This window comes from Heloderma suspectum, chromosome 1 (genome assembly GCF_057233095.1).
Source record: "Heloderma suspectum isolate Gila_16-S chromosome 1, 16-S_ref, whole genome shotgun sequence".
Lineage (NCBI taxonomy): Eukaryota > Metazoa > Chordata > Lepidosauria > Squamata > Helodermatidae > Heloderma > Heloderma suspectum.
This window is the reverse complement of record NC_139458.1, coordinates 373,192,993-373,214,847: the sequence shown is the minus strand read 5'-3', so window position 1 is coordinate 373,214,847 and position 21,855 is coordinate 373,192,993. Positions and strand designations below refer to the sequence as shown.

The following is a 21,855-nucleotide window of genomic DNA, read 5'->3' as shown; positions in this document are numbered from 1 at the left end:
GTAGCCCTCAAGAGACCAAGTGACCTTTATGTGGAGAGAGAGAGAGAGAGAGAACGTGTGTGTGTGTGTAATGATGTTCATTCACACCTCAAAAGAGGCTTTTCCAGATGCCCTAAAGTATTCATGTGCCAGTAACCAAAACCTAAACAAAAAGGAAGACATTTGTCCCAGTAAGTGCAGCAAAAGTTTTCAGCACTCTGATATCCTCTTATGAGTAGAGACCATCTCTAAAAAAATATTTTTATTGAAGTTTATGAGAGTTACATCCAATATAAATAGCAGTATATGCAATCTGATCTTCCATACATTGATAGTTCATTACAGTATATAATATTATATGATGCCCTTGTTCATGTTGGACAAATGAATGGAATTCCCTGCTCACATTGCTGCCCCCTCCCCCATAACTGAATAGCTAATGACAAGTCTACGTTCTGCATGAGTGTAAATTCCCTTATTTTCTGGCTCTTTCTCATTCTTTTCCCTTTACTCTTGTGTGGTATACATACTAATCAATATGGTTCTGGACCAGCCACTAATTTTTATTTAGGTCCATGTATGCTAGAAATGGGACCTATATATCAAAGTTATTATTGTTTTGTAGCTATTATTGTTTTAGGAACATAGGAAGCTGCCTTATGCTGCGTCAGGCCCTTGCTCCAGTTAGCCCAGTATTGTCAACACTGACTGGCAGCAGCTTTCCCAGTTTTCAGGCAGGATTCTTTCCTAGACATACCTGGATATATCGGGGATTGAACCTGAGGCCTTCTGTGTGTGAGGCAAGTACTCTACCACTGCACTATGGTTTTCTAGATCTTGTGGTGCTTGGATTGGCTCAGTTAATTTTTTACATGGCACCATATCCTATATACCTTATGGGTGCATTTCAAAATTATTGGGGCCATTGGAGAGTTCCAGTTCTGGGTCACAGATAATTTAGCTTCCACTAGCAAGCTTATGATCAATTTCATGTGAGTCAAGAAAGGACTAGCCTCTGATCTGAAGTATTTAGTGGAGCCCATAGGTAGTGTATGGCATATAATTTCCTGGATCTTGCCAACAGTTGCTTCCTAGAAGGATTGCATGTGCACACATGGCCACCATACACGAACAGCTCCTAGAATGCTTGGTGCGTTCAGGAACGCTTACCTTGGTTAAATAATATGCACTTGGATAGAGTACCATTTATTCATAACCTTGTATGTAGTTTCTTTGATTGCACGCAAACATTGTTGAACCGTTGTCTCCTGTTGGGTTATTCTACTGAAGATTTTGTATATATATGAGATTATTCTGTTTGCGTTGGCCGCTTTCATCTTATGCAGGTCCTTATAAGATCTTTGTTAGAACATAAAAACATAAGAAGAACCATGCTGGATCAGACCAAGGGTCCATCTAGTCCAGCATTCTATTTTTTTGTTTATTTATTGCATTTATATCCCACCTTTTTTCCTCCTGCAAGGAACCCAAGGCGGCTTACATTATCCTCCTCCTCTTCTCCCCATTCTTTGGGCTGAGAGTCTGTGACTGGCCCAAAGTCACCCAGTGAGCTTCCGTGGCCGAGTGGGGACTAGATCCCAGATCTCCCAGCTCCCAGTCCAACACTCTCACCACTACACCACACTGGTTCTGTTCTGTTCAACCAGGAACCCACAAGCAGGATACGAGTGCAAGAGCACCCTCCTGCGCATGTTCCCTATCAATTGGTGTGCATAGGCATACTGCCTCTGATACTGGAGGTAGCACATAGCCATCAGGATTTGTAGCCATTGATAGCCTTCTCCTCCAGGAATTTCTCGAACCCCCTTTTACAGCTATCCAAATTGATGGCCCTCACTACGTCTTGTGGTAGCAAATTCCATAGTTGACTATGTGCTGTGTGAAGAAATGTTTCCTTTTATCTGTCCTGAATTTCCCACCAATCAGCTTCATGGGATGACCCCGGGTTCTAGCATTATGAGAGAGGGAGAAAAAAGTCTCCCTATCCACATTCTCTACACCATGCATAATTTTGTACACCTCTGCCACGTCCCCCTTTACCCTCCTTTTTTTGAAGCTAGACAATTCCAGCTGCTGTGACTTTCCTCATAGGGGAGTTGCTCAACTCCTTTAATTATTTCAGGTGCCCTTTTCTGCACGTTTTCCAGCTCTACAATATCTTTTTTTAGGTGTGGTGACCAGAACTGTACACAATATTCTATGTGTGGTTGCACCATAGATTTGTATAACAGCAGTATTCAGTTTTTGAATATATTGAAGGCTATTATAAACCATTTGACTTAGAGAAATTGATAAAATGGTAGTTTGGGTCTCTGTGCTTCATGGTTTCTGTTAAAAACTCACAAAATGTATAAATCTAACAACCTGGTCTGCTCATGGCCTAAGATAATTGTTTATTTTTCCCTAGGATAAAGATGAACTTTAGAGAGAAATTAATGGTTTGGAATCTGAGTTTAGGACAGATTCATTGCACTGTATACAGAAGAAGTGACCATGATTACCTGTGTCACTCCTACATCATCTACACCTCCTGTCCAAGACCTGGAGGTGGAATTGGTCCATATTCATCATGAAGGGATGTGTGAAGTCCATGGAGATGCAAGCATCCTGCCTCTCTGAGAGCTTTGGTTATTGGGTGGTACAGAAATGTAATAAATATATGTCTATTTGGATCTTGCACACAAAGTGTGAAGAGAGGATGTGGAGGTGACTGTCACTACTTCTGTGCAATATGCATAGCCCCTGTAAAAAGCCGTGTGAAGGGAAACAAATAATTATGGGTGGTGTGGTCTCTTCCTCTTCTCTCCTTTTTCAATTGCTATTGTTTGCTTTAATTTTCTCATAGAGGTCTCTGGCTTGAACTGAGGGTTATCTATAGAGCCAATACCCTTTGTTGTGGGAAGCTGTAGAAATAAACTGATGTCCGGTGTGTTTATCCTGACTAGGTCTCTGTCACTATTAATTCACAGAACTCCAGCACACTTGGGCAACACTCCAGTATCACTACTCCTAGACTCCATGGGTACAGCTGCATATTTTGTTTTTAATAAGTGCCTCTAGGAAAAATAGATGACTCATTAGAGACCCCTGCAAGGAGGGCAGTGCCCAGTCTTTTACTATGTGCATCCCAAATTTGAGATGTAAAAGTTATTAATACATTGCTAACTGGCTGTGAAGTGGCAGGCAAGGAAAATGAGCTGGATGATAACTGCCCCTCCCCACAGGACTTCAGTCTTTTGCAACTTCTATAGGACAACTTCTTAAAAGCTACTTTCATTTCTTATTGTGAGAGGCCCACACATCCTGCTGTATATATACCTGGAGCAATCAACCAGATGGCAAAACGTGCTTCCCCAGCTAAAAGCAACACCCTTCTTTATGCTGGGTTGGGAAGAAACTGGGATTCTTCACCCATCATTTTCATCCCTACATTTGGGTTTTGTTTCAGAACCTGTTGTGAGGCCCTTGAAAGCTTGCATTAGCTGGAAGTCTTTTAACCCGCACCTACAGTGACTGGCTGGAGATCTGATTAGACTACCTGTCAAGGCTCACTAAATAATAGTAGGCCATGCAGCTGAACTTGCTGAAGCAACATATATACCATTCTAGACACCTGTGCCTTTTTACCTGTCATTTTACACATGTGTTAACAGTAGGTAATGGAAAAGCCTTTTCTGTACCTGTTTCCTGTAGCCATAAGAAAATAGCATAATCAGGAAGTAGCGTTACTGGCGGCTGAATTCTTTTTTGCTTTCAACTACCAGAGCAAGTAATTAATTTGTGTTTGGCTGAGGGGAAGCAGGAAGATTCATTTCTGAATAATCAGTGGCAAAAGGAACCAATAAATAATCATATTTAAAAGGTCATTGGAAAGAAGAGATACAATGTGATTATCCCCTTCCCCCCTTTTCTAAAGTGTTTTATGTGAGGATTAATCTAGAATTTATGGCGAAATGTAGACACAATCTGAATTTGCATTTCATATAATTTTGCACTTATTATGAATATTTATTAGTTTTGCCCTTTATGGAAGGTTTGCAACTCAATAAAGTTGGAGGATGGTAGAAAGAGAATTAAACAACAGTCCTTAGTCATTTCTCCTAGAAGGCATCCTAATATTATATGGTAGTAAAGAAATTACACCTTGGTGTTCATGGCTGAGTTTAAAGCAGAGCCAAATCAATTGAAGAGTACTCCTGACTCTATGGCAGTAAGCCAAGACAGCTTGGTAGAAAACCCTGATGTTAGCTACTAAATCTAATTGTCCACAATTATTTCATCACACTTGCAGAGATTCTCATTAATTAAATCAATGACCTCATGATTTGTTAAATATTCAGACTTTTGGGCCTCTGGTCCTTCACTAAACTCATCACATCTGGGCTGGAGGAGCACCTATAACAGATGATGAACATTTTTCGGTCCAGGGGCCCAGGCCCAATTTTGGAAGGGTCCCGGAGCCACACTCCAGCACTGGGTGGGGCCAAGGGCATAGGATGGGGCCGAGGCCAGAGAAAACCACGTGGGCATGGCCAGATGGAATTCTTACCCATTTGGACATTTTATCACCAAGCATACAAAGCACAGCTCAAGTTTAAGCAAGCCTACTCAGGATTAAGCCCCACTGTGACAAATCTCATGCCTTCCAAACCACAGCTCAATTCTTTGCAAGAGGGTATTTATAGTTTAACTGCTTTTAAGTGCCTCCTATCTCAGATCAGCCATGGGGGGGAGGGGGGGGAGGCTTCTGCCCTGAAAGGTGGCCAAGAAATGTTTTAAATAAATAAATAAATACAATAACAGATAGCAGCAAAAGAAGCTTGCAGCTGGATGGGGCACCCCCAGAGGTCGCAACCGGCCCACGGGGCAGAGGTTTCTCATCACTATCCTATACCTTTCTATTAGCTATAGATGCAATGAAACTTCTGGTCCCAATAAAACTTGTTCCCATTTACAGAAGAGCAGCCCAGCTAAATCAATGGGATTGTTCTGGAGTTTGATGGCGGCAGGCATTGTGTTCAGTAAATTGTGGGATTTAAAAGGACATTCCTCAAATTATAATACTTCTCCAAATGACTTGAAGAATTAATACTTAACTATGGTTGTTTACATTTCTATCCCCTCTCCTCCAAAAGAAGTTAGGTTAGACTGAGAGGGTGTGACTGGCCCAAGGTTGCCCAATGAGCTGCATGGCTGAGCAGGGAGATCAATCTTCCCATCCCTCTCAGGTTTCTGATGATATCGCTCCTGTTTATTGGAGTTCAGGACTAGGAGGTGGATAGACTCATGTACTTGCAGCCATCTGAAATGTTGTTAAAGAGTCTAATCGTATAAACTATAAGGTTTTCCACTTAAATAATAGGTAGCTTTGCTTTCTGCTGGAAGCTCATCAGACCTGGGTGAGTGGAAATCAAAAGGAAAAAGATCTGAAGCTGAGCTTATGATTATTGAAAATCACAAATGCAGCCCTAAAAGTGGCACATGAAAGTCCAGAGGTGTATTAATTAGGTGTTATGCTTCCAACAGAGCAGAGAAGTATTAATAAGGCATGATTAATAATGATGATAAAACATCATTTGAAACACTATTTTCACTGTAGAATGTACGTTAAAAGAGATGTTGTGTTTACAAGAATGACCCATTGCATAAACCTCCTAGCCAGTACACAAGAATAGATTGCATAGAAAAGATCCCACACTGTATGTGTCAGACCTGGAGCTAGGCAGGGGGAAGTCAGGCAACGAGGCAGCAATTAGGGTTGATCTGCTATGCAACTTTGCAAACAAGCTTGATGCTAGTGGGTGCTTCATCATGCTAATCTGAAATATCTAGAATGGTTTACCATGAGGAGCACTGCATGGGGACTCTCCATGTTATCACAGGATGTACACTGCAGAACTGGTACTTAATAAATGAAGGGTGGAGAACAGAAGAGTATAACAATTCTCCTAAAATAGATTTCTGTTGTGTGAAGACAATTCAGCCTATTGGCCCTCCACCTAATTTTAGTTCACGCCAATTATCAGGGCTGAAGCAAAGTTTTTCGGCATCCAGTACAAACTTGTAACATGGGCCCACATCCACCCACAATACCATGATCCCAGCCTATGCATACAATCTCATGAGTCATGAAAGGAAAGTTTCTATTTTAATTCTGAAACTACATTTTCTCAATTTCTGAAATTACAACATGGTCAACACGGGCTTTCTACTGAGCCTCCACCCCCCCCTTTCGCTATTTTTGCTTACCTAAGGGCGCAATCCTATGGGGATAGGCGGCCACCTCTGAACTCAGAGGTGACCGCCTATCCAGTGCAGGGCAGGAGAAGCACAGAGGGGATTTTCCCCTCCGTGCTTCAGCTGCCCTGCATTTGCGGCTAGACAGCCAATATCTGTCTCTGATGAGTCGTACCAGCATTTCCACCTTTCCCGCCCTGGAATGCCCCGTTTTCGCCACGCCACATTCCTCTTCTGAGCGCAGAGCATGGGCCCGTTCTGAGCTGCCTGCGAGGCAGCGCTGGAGGGGCGGTGGGAGGTCAGTTCTCTGGAAACCGACCTCAGAGCGCGGGCTCCAAGGTTGGTTCCCGGAAATTGACATATCCTATGGCGTCCAGCCACTGAGTAGCAGCCATAGGCTTGCTCCCGTAATGTATTTTGTACATTTCGGGTTGGTCCTAATAAAGACTATCCTGCTAACGTTTTGATTTTCATTCTAATGGGCCAGTGCATCTGCAAACATTTTATAAATACACCAATTAACTTCATGGCTTTATTTTTCTGGCCCTTTTCACACTACAAAATCATTATCTCCCCAAAGTAAATTTCTCTTGCTAGTTCACACTCACTAGATAACATTACTAGATGGCTTAAATGTTCTTGCCCATAATAGAACACTTGCAGTTTGTGATGAGCACTAGCTGCTGAAACTTCAGCTTCTGCCGCAGCCATTGGCAGCGTGTGGAAAACCTGTAGGATTATGCATACTTCTTCACTGAAAATTAGTTGCAGTTGGTTTATTTTTAAAGTCTCATTTAATAAGATAAGTGTATCCCATACTCCTTTCCAAAAGTAATTGAATGTTGTTGTTTTTCCCTGATATATCGTTTTGCAAGAAAAATTCTCAGAAATCTCTGCCTGATATATATTTTTAGCCACACATGACAGTATGGGGTGTGTGTGTGTGTGTGTGTGTGTGTACCACACATTTACTCACATATATTTTGGGTCTGTAATTCTAACCAGTAGCATTGGCTTCTACCTCCAAGAGGATCAATGTCCCTGATTATCATGGTGCTTTTCCCCTCCAAACGGCAGTCCTTCTCCAACCTATGTACAAGGACATTTTGGACTGGTAGTTCTTAAGAGAATTTGTCACCTAAGGAAGAACAAATATCTCTGTCTCTCAAACTAGAAGTTCTAATTTAACTGCATAAGCACACTCTAGAGAAGGGCCTGCGCCAGCAACTCACAATGTTGGGTTTTTTGCTCTTAACCCTCCTTCTGGTTGGCTCCAGTGAAACTCACAAATTCTGGACAATATAGACACAACATAAAGAAACCGTTTCCATAAATAGTGTCACGTGTGATCTACAATTTAGCCTTAGCTTTTTTTCTCTCATAATAATGGGATTGCTGCCTGGGCCAGGACCTCTAGTATCTCAGGGCCCCAGTAAAGTATACCCCCTGACAAATGCCTGGGCCCTGCCTATTATTTACCCGTCATGCTCTCTGCAGACCATGGCAGTAAGCAAATCTGTTGCAGATCTCCTAAGGAAAATCACATGGCGCTGCCCCAACTCCTCTGTGCCATGCTTGACCAGCTGTCTCATGAATGACAGCTTCTTTTCATTCCTTTCAAACGCCATTTGCCATATTAGGCTCTTAGAAAGTAAAATGGCAGCTTATATAGCAGACTGCCTCACATTTCTGCTTTGCTAGCAGCAAATAGTTTACTGCTGAAAGCTAAACAAACTCTCATTAGGGGCTTCCTTCACACTTGAAAACTGCCAGGCATTTTACCATTCTAAAAATACCAAGTGTGTTCAGTTTTGCACAAATGAGACCCGGGGATAAAAATGTGGGTTGTGCAAAATATGAGAGCTATAAAAACAAATGTTAGCTTTTAAAGTGCCTGCAAAGTGGTATTACATGTACGGAGGCATAATATTACTCCCTTTTGGCAAGTGTCAAGGAATAAAAAATAGAAAATCGAAATTGTGATCTTTTTGTTGTTGTTCATATGTAAAACTGGCATTATGGCCTAACCAGAATATTCAAGGAGGTTTCGGGGTCATTAGTCATGTAGGCAGCAGCACCATTTTAATTGGGGGTAATTTAGTAGGAGAGGGCAAGCTTCACAGAAAGTTTCAATGTTCTTGGATGTATTCATATTAAAACTGCAAAAAACAAATAAACCATATTTGCTACTATTTATATCAGGGATGAGGAACCTCAGGCCCAAGAGCCAAATCTGGCCCCCCTGGGGCCGCAATCCAGTCCTCTAGGATTCCCCAGATGGCCATGTCCCTTCCCCTGGCCCCGGGAGCATCTCTGAAATCGAATTCAGCCCTCAGGCTGAAAGAGGTTCCCACCCCTGATTTATAATGATAGGTACTTTAAAAATCACCATAGTAGCAATAAATGGAGTAGCATGATAGTGGGCAGAATCCAATGGGGCACTTATGCCCCTGCTGATTCTCTCCTGCCCCACCAATTCCATTGGGCAAGTGGTCCCCACTGCTTCTGGGAGCAATCTGAAACGAGCAGAGAACATGATCTCTTGTTATTCCTGCTACCCATTGTTTCGGGCTGGATATGCTACTGCCCATCAAAATTACATTAGAATTTTGGATTTGCCAATGGTTTCTATGGGTGGTAATCACTTCTCCATGAAGGTAGATCAAAGAGAAACAAAAAATGAGGGAGGGGTCAAGATTAACCAGGAAGTCTCTTCTGCAGCCAGGTCTTCACTCTATACTTATCTCTATGGCCAAATGTTGATCATAGCTGCAACTTCACTCATTGGTTAAACACACTGAAAGGTAGTAGCAGCCTCATCATTTCTCACAAAACGATTGGACAAAGCGATTGTTCATTTCTCACAAAGTGATTGGAATGTGCCTCAACATTTTGCTTCATATTTCGGGTTCTACAAGGGCTAGAAATGTGCTCTTTTAATTTGAAAGTTGTGAATCTGGGCTAACTAGTCCCCCCCACCAGCTCTCGGGCCAGGGGCTACAGCCCCATTAGCATTGTGCTTAATATGGCTATGGCTATGATAGCTAGGGTTGATGGGAGTTGTAGGCCAAAATATCTGGAGGGCCACAATTTGTCCACCCCTGATCTAAAGAAATGCAGAAATTGTAAGAAAGTTTCACTCTGAATGATTTGAACTCCTTTATACAGAATGTTTTCCCTATGTACATTAGTCTTGACCTAGAGCAGTTTCTCAGGCAAGAGGCTTGTTTACTAGACTAGGATTTTAATTTCATTTTTGACAGATTTTGTTACTTAATCCCTTCTGTAAATCACATTGGTGTTTTGAATTGCAAACAGGATGGGATTAAGCAACTGCCGGGGTGTGTGTATGTGTGTCTTTGTTTATGGCTTATAAACTGAAACACTAGTGATCAAATGAGCATAGAGAATTCCAAGGCTTAGACACCTTCCAACCAATTTCACCGTACACTCCATATTTTTGCGCATTATTTAACTGGCTGCACAGATAACCTCTGGACGACAAGCTGCTTAGCCTTTGAGACCATGGAAGCCCAAGTCTGGGAATGAATCCAAGGTTCACCTTCAGAGGTCACTCACCACAAGGCAGGGACAGACTCTTCAGCTCCTTCGTCATTACATAATTGCGAAGCTTGCTGTTGTCCTGGAAAAACATGACAAAAGTAGCCAATACAGCAATACTGTTGCAATTCTGCTGTGATGTTTTATTGTGTAATTTTCAAAAGTGTATCAGTTCAGCTGATGAAAGAGTAAGTGTTACTACTGTCACCAGCCTGTTTGTGATTTGGGGAGCACTGTTCTTAATTTTTCCGAATTTAGCTCCAGTGCTAGTCACCGTACAATCTTAACTGTTGTTGATTTGGCAATACATTAACCTTACACATAAAGATGAGAACTAGGAAGAAGTCCCAGGATATAAGAAAGCTAAAGGACAGGGAACTCAGAGGAGTATCAGCATTAAGGGTAGGTATTGTTGGACACCTGTCAAGGTGCACACCTCAGTAGGGGCCCCAGTACCACTCTGAAGCCTCCTGTGCCTCCTGTTCCTTGCTGATGCTGCCTGTTCACCTGCACCCTCCAGGCATGCAAGCAATGAGTGGAGATGGAGAAGCATCCTTCACTGCCCTTCTGCTCACCCTCTGGGCATTTTTGCAGGCTGAGCACAGAGGAAGCGGGCAAGTGAGTGGGTAGCAGTGCCTTGGAGATGAGGAGAGGGGACTACAGAGGGCACTGGAGCCAGCACTGCCTATAGGCAAGGAGGCCGAAGGAAGGCTGCAGAATAGGCAATGAACAGAGAAAGAAGAATTTAAAAGAAGATAGGTGGATAATGAGACTTGAGGAAAAAGGCAGGCGAGACAAGGAACTAAGACAAGAACGAGCCAATCAGAGATCTCAAGCACTTGCTCTAGTGAGGTGAGGCTGGTTAGGAAACTGGATGGCTAAAGGGAATTGGGCAAATTTGAAAAGCAAAAACCAGAGGAAACAATGGGTGATGGAAACATAGAATTCAAGAACAGAGGAGCTGAGGAGCATTGGTTTGCTAGATATAAAATCTAGGCCCTGCCAGTTTGGCATGGAGGGGTTGTCTACTGGCATTGCAGCATTGTGTCCTTGCAATCCTAAAGGAGCAATGACAGCTAAAAAGAAATTGGGGGGACTGAATTTATTTAAACTAACTAGCCGAGGTTTTTTTGCAGCACACGGCTAGTAAGAACTGGGAAGATGGTCACCTACATTGCGGGAGGATCCACAACACATCCATATACAAAGTTAGCCAACTAAGAGAAGTTAGCTTCTTACTGATCCACAGCATGCCTCATCGAAAGAGCAGAAGGGTCCAAGGTACACCAACAGCAGTCTGCATCCTGGAATATATCCTATAATGAGCTATATTTAGCTAACTGAAGCAACGATCATTTTCAGGAACATGTTCCATCTCAAAGAAAATGGACACTTCAAGGTCCAGAGGCAGCACTAGACTAGCTGCCAGCAACTGGTGCCCTAGGCAAACCATGTAATTGGCGCCCCAGACCCCAAGGGCAGATCTGGGCTGAGGTTTTTGGTAAACTGGGGAACATGTTGCCCCTATTTTCTGTTTAATGTTTTTTCAGCATATTTATTTAAACAGAGTCATGATTATTCAGTTTTTCCATCCATCCATCCATCCAATTTTTCTGAGATCAGATAAAATATGAAATAATGACATCTTCATTATTTTATTTGTACTTTTAAAAAATTGTATTTTTTCCTTGAATTTGGCATCCCACTTGACTTGGTGCCCTAGGCAACTGCCTAGTCTGCCTATATGGACAGGCCGCACCTGTCAAGGTCGAGAGCTTGGAAGAAATTATTTATGCTATATTGTCTGTCTTCTCCTTTCTGGTTATGTATCCTAATCCCAACAGTCCTCAAAGTTCAGTGGGTCTTTAGACTTTACCAATGAACGTGGCAGATAGGAGGAGGTAAGTGGTAAAGATTTGGGCACCATCTTAGTCCTTGTCCCTAATCTTGGCTCAGACAGCCCTGCAGTGGCGCCAACCAGCGAATTCCCAATGAACAATAACTTTTGCAGTAGATCTTTTAATCTCTTAAAATTTCCAGTACTTGACTTACTTCCTTAGGGAATTATTTAATTAGCCAGCCTGCTGGTAGAATCAGCAAGAATCCAGTTCATATTGTTGGTGTAGGTCAGTGCTTTCTCTCATCACACGTTTTCTTAAGGAGCTGTGTAATGCTACATTTTGTGCTGACGGCAACCTTCTCAGAAACCCATAGAAAGAACCAAGTTTTTTTCATTTAATTCAACACTTATTGGGAAGCACAAAGATTGGTAAGATAAAAGTAAACATTTAATGCCACTATATTTTGATATCTTTTAAACATCATATTTTGACAATATGTTTCACACCTCATATACCACAAAAGGTAAAAGAGTTTTTTTAAGCCAGCAAACAGTAAACTTTACATTTTAATGGCAAAAGGCTTTGACATATTCATTTCAATCAACTTGCCAATCACTGTGTTTTTCTGTTTCTTTTCCATTCTTGTCCTACTGCTGTGTTTTTCTTTCTGTTCCAATAAAGCTTAGCTGATATAGCACAATATCAGTTTGTGAGTCTGTCTTGTGGAACTTCTCATGACTGACTCAGTAGAAGCATTTTGACCATGGCAAGGGGAAATTTCTAACCTTACGTGACTTTATTATACCACTGTTACTATGAAAAAGGACAGCCACAGACAGAACGAAATGGATTCAGCAAATGTACACTTCAATGCATAGCACTTAGATAAGCATTTCCAATCATGATGCGTAAATAAATTATAAAGTACAAGTAATTCTATAAAGCAAGAACATCCTGAGTTTACAAATAAATTATGTCCTTCATACGTCAAATAGGTGATGGATGTCAGATAGCAGTTTCAGCTAGGGAAACTAGGGAAAGAGTTAAAATTTAGAAAAAGTAGTATCTATGTATACATAAAATCTCTAGGTAAGTGTGTGTTTTATTCAGATAACAATTCACACACATATTCTGCAATATGTAAGGTGACTAAATCCATAGAGAGAGTATATGTAATATAGATATTGCTGAAACTGCTTTAAGCACCATTTTTATTACCATCATTTTATTATAAAGTATGCTCCATACTTCAGTAGGACCACTCAAAGCTTTATACAATGCATATTTTTCCCCTTGGGAGAAGCTAAGAGATTAATTTGAATGAGTATCAGTGAGTTTTCATCATCCAAAGAACTTACCATAGATTTTCCTGCAACATGAACACTTTGGACTACTTTGTTCACCTGACTGGAATTCAGTACTTGAATCTGATTGCCAGGAATTCAGTAGCAAAAGGTACTGCAACTCTATACCCACTTGCCTGGAAGTAAGTCCCATTTAATTCAATGAGACTTAATTCTGAGTAAACATGTATAGGATTGTACTGTAAGATGGTGTGCAAAATAAATATAAATCACACACACCCAGAAATATTATGGCCTAGTTTGGATAGTCTGACAAGATATGCCCTTTGAGAAACATGCAGCATCTGCTTAGCTGGCCCAAGGCAGATCCTCCATAAACAACTTCCATCTGGAAATAGTTTAGAAAAGTAGAAGAAAGGGCATTAAAGTCTTCTCCATTAGTGGTGGATGCTCATCTAGTATTTTACAACCTTAATACATGGACGTTCTTAGCTAAATAACCTAATTAATATTAGTTAGGTTGAGCCAAAGAATCACAGCCAGAATTTCTCTGGACTCTGCAATGCTGTGCACTACAGTCAGAAAATATGGGCTGATGCGTTATCTGCTAACATCTGTGGTTGAGAGTCACCATTTAATGAGTATTAGTCTAATAATGTGTTACATTTTGGTTATGATCACAGTAAGACAACAACAGCCATTTTAGATGCTGTTCCCACATGCATCTTTCATCATATATGACATGCCGGATACGCATCATGATCTCACATATTGATGCCAAAATATTTGTACTATAGCCCTTTCCCCAAACAAGGACCAGGAAAAGATGTTTAAAAGTAACAGCTTATCTGCTTCTTTGCAGTCCTCTAACAATTAGAGAAGTCCATACACTGGGGCTAGAAATACCAGGTTGGGCTGTGTGTGTGTGAGTGTGTGTGTGTGTATGTGTATATATATATATATATATATGTGTGTGTGTGTGTGTGTACACATACACACACACACACACACCCATGCACACAGAGGGGGAGAGAGAGAGAGTGTGCAAAGATTCACGCTTTGTTTTTAAAGCACTATATTTATATTACATGGGAAACATAATCCTAGAGGCCTATGACATTAAATTACTGACACCCAAATGTATTTTTCTATCAATTTTATGCCACGTTACAATTTTTCAAAGGTTTATGTGAGGCAAAGGCAGCAACTTTGCTTTACAGGCTGATGAACAAGCACAGATGATAACACAATACTCATTTGAAAATACAGTTTCTATAAAATGTGGCATAAAAAGCCAGCATACTGGTGAGTGGGATTGTAAAGGTTTTATTGATATAGCTTTGTGATGAGCTTCATAAATTATGCTTTGCTGCTTGTGAGTAACCACACTAATTCCAATACATAAACACAGACAAAAATCACTCTGATGTTTAGTCTATGCATCCCCCTTCTTTCCCCTCCCTTTTTGTTTTTAACCCAGCAAAGTAAGAAATATATGTGAACCATGGCTGTTAAGAATCATATTTGCTTTATAGCATCGAGTTTGGAAATACAAATAAGGAAAACTGAGGGGCTCATTTGTATAGCAAACAAGAAATACTGTGCTAACGTACAACACTGCATATGATGTGGGCGTGTGGAACAGTATTTCCACAATCTCTTGTCACCAAATCACTCCTCAGGAGCTGCATTTTGCCCCATGGGACGCACAGGTCACAGAGGGAGCTTGGAAAATGGCTTGGGGGGAGTTGTCTTAAAGGAACCTGCATATTAGAGGATGTCTCACCAAGCTTCAAGAAGCACGGAGTAGACTTGCAAAATGCTTTGTTGTGCTCCAACAAGCTCAGATCTTGGAAAGCTACCTTACCTGCTGATATTTATTTTTCAGAAATTTCAAGAAACATGAAAACTGGCCTGAAGAAAGCAAGGCTAGGAAATCAAATTTCAAGAAAGATCTTGGAAGGCATACAGCCTGGAAGGCAGTGAAAGAGAGTAAAACGCACTGGAATATTATAATCGCTGCTGCATGTGGATACAGGCAGAATACACTCGTGTTTCCATTGCTTTCCAACCAGCTCTCTGATTGCTTATGAATGAAGGACCTATCCAAATCCCATGCATAGACTTGGCACAGGTCTAAACATATGTTCACTGTACTCTTCCACACATCAAATCAGGAATTGATTTCCTCTAAAAAATGATTTCACTTACACTTTAATAAGTGAGAGTCAAAGGAATGGAATGAATGTATGAGAAATAAGGATTAGATCCACAAACCATAATGTTTCCAAAAGAGGAGGGCAATAATGGCTAGAAAAAAATGCATCCCTTCATTTATCTTTTTCCCTACAGCTAGAAGCCCCAAACAGGAGTGATGTTATGTTGTTCACATCAGTGAGCTATTAATTGAATTACAGGCAAGCATTGCTTAACATCATACTGCTATGTTATGCTGCTGAAACAGCACTTATTGTCTGAAACTATTATTGGCTTTGGCTATTGCATCAGGTCATTGAAGTGAATCCTTTGTGAGATGGTGAATAGAAACAATGTTCTTATTATTTCTCAATACTAATTGAGCTAGGATGAACACATGCTTGGAAGTCTTTGACTAATGCGATTCCTACCAATCAGCTGTTTCTCAGGAATAGGGGGCTGGGGGGTACTAATCCTGATACCCCTCCCAAAAGGCTGAGTGGCAGTTTAGCTTCTTTTTTAAAAAAAGCGCTTTATGTGTGCAGCTGGCTTTTGGATCAGGTAGGGAAACTGTATATTTAGGACCAATTTGTTCATACAGTTCTTCATTTACCTAGGGTTATGCTCATGGATGTCTGCTTCTGTGTGCATAGAACACTGTGCTAGATTAAGGTATTTGTGTAAATGATATTGTATTTATACACACACTATTGATTTCCCTAATGGGCTTACTGGCCTTGCCTCTTTCATCTTTCCAACTTCTCTGAGGAGCAATCTGTTCTGCAGGGAGGTGTCTAATAATAAAGGCTCTGCATAGCTTTCAGCAAGGACATTAGATATGAAAGCCATAGACATATGTAAAATTAAAGTGTGGGCTCTCTTTACCTTGTACAACTGTTTTTGTTTCCTGAAAAGTGAAATGTTGGCCAATGTTATTATAATGCCTTGATTAAATTTGGTAGTTCTGTTAGGGCCCCATTGTGCTAACAAAATTGTTTCATGGGACATCATTTGGCCATCCATGATGAAAATAAATGCATATTTATGAAACTAAGGTTGCAGTTTCCTATGCACACTTACCTGGGATTAAGTCCTATTGAAAACAGTGGGGCTTACTGCTGAGTAAACATGCTTGGGATTATGCTGTAATGCTCTATGCACATTTAATTTAATGAGACATATAAAATTGGTTTGCTCAGGTCTAATCATGGAGTTAGCGAAGAGGATCTCAAGAGCCTCTTGTTGAGGGTGAAAGAGGAGAGTGCAAAAGCTGGTTTGAAACTCAACATTAAAAAAACTAAGATCATGGCATCTGGCCCTATCACTTCCTGGCATATAGAAGGGGAAGAAATGGAAGCAGTGACAGATTTTACTTTCTTGGGCTCCAAGATCACCGCAGATGGTGACTATAGCCCTGAAATTAAAAGACGCTTGCTCCTTGGGAGGAAAGCTATGGCCAACCTAGACAGCATAGTAAGAAGCAGAGACATCACCTTGCCGACAAAGGTCCGTCTAATCAAAGCTATGGTTTTCCCAGTAGTAATGTATGGCTGTGAGAGCTGGACTGTAAGGAAGGCTGAGCGCCGAAGAATTGATGCTTTCGAACTGTGGTGCTGGAGAAGACTCTTACGAGTCCCCTGGACTGCAAGGAGGTCAAATCAGTCCATCCTAAAGGAAATCAACCCTGAGTGCTCATTGGAAGGACAGATAATGAAGCTGAAGCTCCAATATTTTGGCCACCTAATGCGAAGAGAAAACTCCCTGGAAAAGACCCTGATGCTGGGAAAGACTGAAGGCAAAAGGAGAAGGGGACGGCAGAGGATGGGATGGCTAGATAGCATCACCGATGCAATGAATATGAACTTGAGCACGCTCCGGGAGAGAGCGCAGAACAGGAAGGCCTGGCGTGCTATGGTCCATGGGGTCACGAAGAGTCGGACACGACTGAACGACTGAACAACAACAACAATCATGGAGTTAATTAACTACTGAAACTATTTTGTGTCTTTTTTATCTAGGAAAAATCTGCACATTTATTATAAACAAGTTTGGTGCATAACCAGAAAATCTTATATTCCTTAGGCAACATTAATTATCTGATGAACCTTTAATAAAACAGTCATGAAGGCAAATTATGATTCCAGCAATTAATATTTCTGAATACCTCATTTTGTGTCTCACAAAAACTTACTTAACAACAGAAAAGCTGAATGAAGTGGTGCAAATTTTTTATGTTAGTTTAGGAAAATGTTTATGAAAGGTACAGTGGAAGATATTAATCTAGTGGATATGCAGTGAAGCATTGCTAATTAGCAACGGTTTTCTCTCCAAACGATATGCCCGGATTGAGATAGGGCTACACATAAACTGCCTCCCATGCCCATATCCCTAACTAGATGGGGAATCAAATGTGCAAGGTGGTGCTGTACACACAATTCCCCAAGCCAATGCAGCAATTGGAGAAGCATATGCCTAGCCCTGTTATTTAAAAAGTGAAGTCTCAATGATCAGAATGGAGAGAAGGGCCTGGATTCATTTCTCTCCCATCACCCTTTCCTGCCAAATGGGCAGTACGTTTTTTTTAAAGCATGGATTGAAGCTATGGTGCATATTGATTATATGCATCTGGACATAGAAGAGCCCTGCTAAATTAGACCCATGACCTATCTAGTCTAGCACCCTGTTTCTCATGTTGCCCAGCTAGATGCTTCTGGGAAGCCCACAAACAAGACATGAATGCAAAAGCTGTCCCCTGTTGTTCCTATAGCAGCTGACATTCATGACATATTGGGTGAGTTTGCACAGCACGCTAAGCCACCCTCGGAATAAGCCACTGTGGGCTGGCTGTTCGCTTGCTAACCTGACAGATGATTGGGTGCTCTGCGGCTTTCCATGGTATGTTTCCCTGCTCAGTCCCCTTCAATCCTCCCGCCAGCTCCTGGCATGTATCCCAGGCGCCTCTGCAGCAGAACACCTTGTTTCCTCAGTCCCTGTGTTAGCACCCTTTCTCCAACTGGTCTGCTGGGGTTGCCGGCTACTGAGGGAAACTCCCTCCAACCCCGGCATCAGATCACCAAATGGAATTAATTTTTCTGAGCCCTTATGAACGTGGCAATGACATGTCATTTGTAGTGTCACAAATGGCAACTGCCATTTTGAATATGCAACCCCCACTTAGGGGTTGTTGCATTGTGCGAACCCAGTGAGCATGGGTTACGTGAGGGTTAAACAGGGTTACATGTGTAACCTGGCACCCATGAGTACCATGGCGTGACATGGGTTAATGCTGTCTGAACCCAGTCAGTGTCTCCTTTTCCTGACACAAATGGTGGGTTTCTAGACATTCCCTTAGACTTCCATTCAGGTAACAGCGAAGTAAACATTGGATTTGTACTGGTGTCACAACAGGGCTCCAGTTGTGACATCAATACATGCTCCTCATGTAAAACGCTGAGCTTGCTTTTCTTTAAGAGCAAAGATAAAATGATGGATGAGAAGCCAGGTGCTCATATGCAACCTGTATTTATTTCCAAGCTGAACAGAATGCATGCTCCTCAGGTAAAACTCTGTGGATGCAAAAACAAAAAAGATGGTATATTTTGATCTATGAAAAAATACATGAATTTTAATTCATGCCTTTTCTTTTAGGAAAATGTTTCCCAACATTTTCTGTTGGGAAAATGTTTTGTTCTAAAAGGTATTTTTGCAGGAAAACTTTACTAACCTTTATGGTCTATCCATAAAAAGTCCAGGACTATTACCACTGCCTGCAGTGTGTCCATCTTTTTATCTGATCAGGCAAGGTAGAGCTTTTGAGTTATTCCCTAAGAGTAACAACTTCACATTCATTCTCTCTCTCTCTCTCTCTTTCTTTCTCATACAAAATTGGCAACGGTGGCTGATTATTTCCTTTCTCCCAAGTGGTCCTTTGCGCTGTTGTAAGTACCCTTTGCAATATCAAGTGAAGAAGTCAGGCAAAAAGGGGCAGCACTGCTACCCCCAGCTTTACTTTCATGGCCACATACTTCATGGTCCAATAGCATCATAGAATAGATCTGTTATTGGAAAACTCCAATACGGGGGCAAATGACAGAGGATGGTCAATGTTTACAAGGTATGCTTGTAAACTGCCTGTGTGGCATCTAACAAAGCCCTGTGAGGAGAGACTGAAAGAATTGGGTATGTTTAGCCTTGAGAATAGAAGACTGATGGGAGATATGATAGCGCTCTTCAAGTATTTGAAAGGTGGTCACAGAGAGGAAGGCCAGGATCTCTTCTTCATCATCCCAGAGTGCAGGACATGGAATAATGGGCTCGAGTTACAGGAAGCCAGATTCCTGCTGAACATCAGGAAATACTTCCTGACTGTTAGAGCAGTATGACAATGGAACCAATGACCTAGGAGGTGGTGGGCTCTCCTACACTGGAGGAATTCAAGACGAGGCTGGACAGCCATCTGTCAGGGATGCTCTGACTTGGATTCCTGCATTGAGCAGGGGGTTGGACTTGATGGCCTTGTAGGCCCCTTCCAACCCTACTATTCTATGATTCTATGATCTAGCCTGGCTACTTTTAGAGATGGACTAAATGGACCCTGGTCTGATTATCCAAAGCAATTCTTATGTTCATAGACCACGCAGCCATAATAGCTGGGTGCACCCACAAGTGTCTCCTTAACCACAATGCAGGCCTCTCTAGGCAGGGCTAGAAGCACACCAGAAAAAAGGGTAAGCAGTGCGCCTATGTGAAGAAGAGGAAGAGGAGCTTTACTGTCTTCACTTGAACATCCATACAAAATGGTGTTGTAAATAACATTGTTTCGGTGCCAGAAACAAAAAAACCACAAAGCCACTAATTCTCCCAGTATAGTCAATACTGAGTGAAATCTTGGCATTTTGCCAGAAAATACACATTTATGTTCTTTTGTAACAAGGCCTGCGGGACCTCTCCTCCTCCATTACTGTCTAAGATTTTTGGGTTAATCTAGGCACGCTCTTTCTTTCTTTCTTTCTTTCTTTCTTTCTTTCAGTGGCCTTACTCTGGTGTGTAACAATAAAAGACAGTTAACATTTATTTATATGCAGTATCTGTTAAGAAATATCTTTCAAACACAAGTTACGTAGAAACAGCAAGTCAGAAATAGGATAAAACACCAAGAGAAAAAAAAACAGGCTGTAAATACATTTCAAAAAATGTGTTTCGATTTTTTGTCTTTGTCTTTTTCTTGACTAGCACCATCTGTACACAAGAAAGTATGAACATAAATGTTTGGATAATAAAGATTTGCAAGGCACTTAAGAAAGACAGTTTTCCCATGTATTTGTACTTTAATGGTGCTCTCAGCAATGGCCCTACATCTGCTCTTCCTCCGTCTTCGGTTATTGTGGGGAGAAAAGTCACTTCTGCCAGCAGTTCCTATTTACAAACATGTCCTTAATGATTTCTCAAAGTGCTCTTTTAGGCTAGGAGACTCCACATCCTTATTTCTCAGTGTCTTTGCTTTTCATCATCATCTATTCAGTTTATGCTCCGCTCTTCAGCGTAACAGAGAAAAACATCTCTTCTCACACACACACACACAGTCAAAACGTGACACCAACCGTCATCCTCATTCGATGTCTTTGGGGCGCTGTTCAGAAGGGAGGAAGGGGGGGTGGCAGTAGTCCAAAATGTTCTTGAGGTCAATCCTTCACCGACGCCTGGAAGTGATGTCAAAGCAGGTGATCATCATGAGGTGGGCCTTGCAGTAGTTCACACGGTTCTCTAGTCGCTCAGTCACACACTCGAGTGCCTCCAGGTACTCCAGTGAATCCAGGTCAAATACTTGCTCCAGGTCAACTGTGGGAAGGGAAACCAAAGCAGGTGGAGAGACAGGACAGACCCAGCACATTGACATAAATGGGATTTGCAAGCCCTACCTTACCTGAAGGGTCCCTGCACACAGGCATGTGCAATGGGAGGGAACCAAAGAAATAGGGGTGCAAGAATATGTGCACTGCAGCGATCACAAGTAGGTACTATACCAGGGCTCCTGCGTCTACTTGCACACGCTTTTGTGCTGTGGGAGAACATTGCTGGACTTTTCTCACACAACCCTCTTGAGTACCGAAGTACATTCACGGGCAGAGTCCAACGGGACACTTACATCCCTGCTGATTCTGTTATGGCCCACCAATTCCTGTCCGCAAGCGGCGCCCACCATTTGTGGAACAGAGATTTGCTGCTTCAGGGGGCAACCAGAAAAGAGCTAAACCACTAATTTTAGCTCTGCTGTCCTGCCCCATTCCAGAAATGAGCATTTCTGCTCATTTCGGGGCTTCCTCTGGGAAGTGTTAAATCTCGGTTATGCAAGCGCTAAGTCCTGCTTACACAACGGAATCAGAAAGATCCTCCACTTGCAGAAGGGAGAATCTGCAGGGCATGAGAGAGTTGGATTTTGCCCATGAGCAGAAAGGCATCTTTGATTTCAACCCCTAAGCAGTCGATTACATAATTTTCATTTATTTCCAAGTGAGAATGCAAACAGCCTCCATTGAAAATTGAGTTAAATGATTTCAAATTCCCAGCAGCAAAACCCTAGATAAAGCTGCAGGCCTATGCACACTCACTAAGTCCATTGAATTCAGTGAGACTTACTTCTGAGTAGACATGAATAGGATTGCACTGTGAAACAACAGCCAAAGCCCAAATGTATACAAGGTAAGAATAGAGTAACC

General features: G+C 41.7%; 1 protein-coding gene across 1 annotated transcript in view; it reads right to left on the bottom strand.

Annotated features, from left to right (window-relative positions):
- Nucleotides 1–20,165: 20,165 nt before the first annotated feature.
- The window catches only part of KIF26B (kinesin family member 26B), a 434,135-nt gene continuing 432,445 nt past the window's right edge, over nucleotides 20,166–21,855 (bottom strand). Inside the window, exon 16 of the mRNA XM_084828261.1 lies at nucleotides 20,166–20,977. Within this exon, the coding sequence (XP_084684387.1) occupies nucleotides 20,829–20,977 (149 nt within the window). The 3' untranslated portion in view covers nucleotides 20,166–20,828. The remainder of the gene's footprint in view (nucleotides 20,978–21,855) is intronic.